Source organism: Seriola lalandi, unplaced genomic scaffold (assembly GCF_002814215.2).
Source record: "Seriola lalandi dorsalis isolate HSWRI2012SDOR001 ecotype SW California unplaced genomic scaffold, Sedor1 jcf7180002054861, whole genome shotgun sequence".
Lineage (NCBI taxonomy): Eukaryota > Metazoa > Chordata > Actinopteri > Carangiformes > Carangidae > Seriola > Seriola lalandi.
In genome coordinates, this window is record NW_019525414.1 from 1834903 (window position 1) to 1838050 (window position 3148).

The window sequence follows — 3148 nt, forward strand, 5'->3', positions numbered from 1 at the left end:
GCTCCGGCTCAGGACAGATTTAGAAAAAAAAAGTCTAATGGAAATGTATAGAGATATGTTTGACATATTATGACAACTTGTTCAACCATTTTGCATGTAAAGACTTATGGGATGAACTAATGCCTAAATGTTGTGGGGGTGAGACTATTCAACAGAGACCCATTATAATACATTTTGATCAACATGACATAAGCAACTGATAATGTAGGAAACAGCAGAGAATTGTACATAATCATTTGCATGGATGTTCAAAGCATTTGCAACTTGTTCAAAGAAATGGGAAACTGCTTTTTTGATGTGCACAAGTGACACAATGATGTGAAGATTGAACAAGTCGTTTTGAGAATTTCAATTCTGATCTGAGAAACGAACCAAAGCGACAGAAAAACTGTAAAATGTAGTTGCATGTCATATTACATAGTGTTATGTTATGTGTAGGATTATTCAAGGACTAGCGGCTACATTCCATCATACAGGTACTAATGGAGCATTTACTGTGTTTTCAGTTTGTTTTCTATAGATTACAAGTCCGAAGTAATAAGTCTTAACAGATCCTCCTTCACGTGTTTCTGATAAAAACAGTTTCAGGTAATGATTGATCAGGATAAGACACTATTTAAGTGCGGAAACCACTAAGCTGAACTGCACAGACTGCCAGTCTAAGAACAGAGGTGACCATGTTTTTCCCACTGTTGCTGCTGATCTGCTCTTTCTCCCCGGCTCAGCTTCAGACAGAGTCGGACAATGAAGTGATTCAGTATGGAGAGCAAACTGAATCCCAGGCAAGGGAACGAGCAAATGCCTCTTACCACCAACAGAGCTGTCCACAAGACATCCATGCTCTGCTGAGAGACATGACCGCCCTGTTGGCTGAACAGAAGGTGGAGATAAGGCACTTACAGAGAGAGAATGAAGGTACAGTAGTTATATGTCAGGCAGTGAGAGAATGTGACAAGCAATGGCATTGGGAACGGAAACTTTGTTACAGAAGATTTTTATAACACCACAGCAGTTCATACACAGAGGACAGAAATGTTTGCCAGTACTGTCTTTTCATTTAATCTGTTTTATTTTTTAGCACAAGCAGCTCAACTGAGAGAACTGGAATTACAAAAGACTCATGTGGACAATCTGAAGCAACAGGTTCAAGGTATATTTTGAGCAATGAAAAATATCTATGTCAAAATTATATATTAAAACAATAAGAACACCAAACGCCAGAATATATTTACAAGGAATTTTAATGAAGGCAATTTATTTCAACAATATCCAGGTTTTTAGTGGCCAAAGCAAACCTTCAGGAAAACAGTGATGAAATACTTTTAACTGTCAGATTGTTGTCGTTTATTTCTCCTATCCACTTTTTTTTTTTTTATTCATTTGATTTCAGTTCAGTCAGGAGACCTGGCCACCATTAAAGCCAGGGCAAATGTCACAGAAAACCAGGTGGAGAATCTGAAGAGAGAGAGAGAAGGTTTGTAAATCTTGAAAGAAGCTGCATTATAATAACTAGCAAATTTCTGTTACATTAGCCGCTTTAAAATGAGTATGTTTCTCTCTCAGTCAAACAGGTGGCCTTCTCAGCCTCTCTGCTGGCTTCAGGCTCAGGAACTATTGGACCATTCAACACACACACTCCTCTGGTCTTCAGACATGTCGTTACAAATATTGGAAATGCCTACAACCCACACACAGGTACTCAAATTCACAGACTTAAATAATTACTTCGATTTTTTGCTGACTCTAACCTGGTTGACAGATGTTGCAACAAACCGTTTTTCCACTAACATTCACTGAAAAAAATGTCCCACAGGTTTTTTCATTGCACCAGTGAGAGGAGCGTACCACTTTGAGTTCTACATAGGTGCACACGGACACGCTTCGCACCCTTCAGGTGCCGTGTTGGTCAAGAACGGACAGAATATTTTCATTGCATATGAGCATCAGCCGTCCCATTATGGGAGTTCTGCTAATGGCGTCACACTGATGTTAGAGGTCGGAGATGTCGTGCTTTTGCAGCTGTGGGTTAACTCGAGGATTTTTGACAATGGAAATCGCCATAGCACCTTCAGTGGTCATCTGCTTTTCACCACGTGAGAAGGAAAGGTTTTCTTCAGCTGTAAGATGGTTGTGCACTCTGCAGCAGTGCATCAGTACGTGTTGATAAAAGTCTCATTTCTTTTCCCTTTATATGCAACTGATTGACATCACTCTCTTTCTGGATTTCAAAATACACAGTGACTAACAGTGATGCAATATATGTACCAAATTTTTACTAACAGTAGTTCAAGGAAGTGTAGAATTTCATGACAAAATGTGAAAATGTTCAAAAACAATGTGATTTAACTCCAAATGTTGAGAAAAACTCAAATGAATCCTGTATCTTTACCTGGATTCAGATCAGCACTGAGAACTTTATTTACTTGTTCCTTGGATCACAGCAGCCAAGCAAACCATCTAACCTTTACTGTCCGGTCCTTCACTGTTTTTTACTCGTTCAGCAGAAACTTGAAAAGTCATGTGTTGTTTATGTGAGAGAGAATATTCCCTCAGTTCTGTCAAATACAAGATACAGTAGCTGTGTTTTTTTTTGGGGGATTTGTAAATATCTTATCTTGACGTACAGGCCTCAGTATCTGCAAATTAAAGTCTCATTTGCAGTATTTCTATATGAAATGTGGATGATAAAGCTTAAGCAATAATGATTTGTACATATGAAACATATTATATTAATGCTGTATTGCATTTGAATAAAGGCATAAATATATCATTGCAGTACAATCTGTGGGATTTTCTTGAAAACGTGGTGAATTGTGTTTGAAAATGAAATATCCTTTTATCATAAGAAGAAGACCAAATAAATACGTCACAGCTGTTTGAGAGAAAGAAATGTAGGATTGGCCGAAAGTATTTTTATTGTTGAACAACGGTTTGGACCCACTGCTCAAACATAAATGACATTTTTCTTATGCACAGTGAGTAATCATAATGTGATTTAAACTGACTTTTAAACTCAAACAACACAGTCACTCTGATTCATTTTCAGATGAGCAGCTCTACACGGAGACTTTATGACGTTGACTCAGCACTTGCTGTTGGTTTTAGATTAGACTTGATAATGTCAGTGAGGCAAAATGAGACTGAGGTC

At 38.0% G+C, this 3148-nt stretch overlaps 1 protein-coding gene across 1 annotated transcript; it reads left to right on the top strand.

Moving 5' to 3' along the window:
* The first annotated feature begins 338 nt into the window (after positions 1–338).
* LOC111670615 (uncharacterized) lies at positions 339–2768 on the top strand. Its single transcript, XM_023427403.2, has 5 exons — positions 339–915; positions 1079–1150; positions 1391–1474; positions 1564–1695; positions 1814–2768. Exons 1-5 carry the CDS (start codon positions 678–680, stop codon positions 2095–2097), a joined length of 810 nt encoding a protein of 269 aa, XP_023283171.1. The 5' UTR covers positions 339–677; the 3' UTR covers positions 2098–2768.
* The last annotated feature ends 380 nt before the right edge of the window (positions 2769–3148 follow it).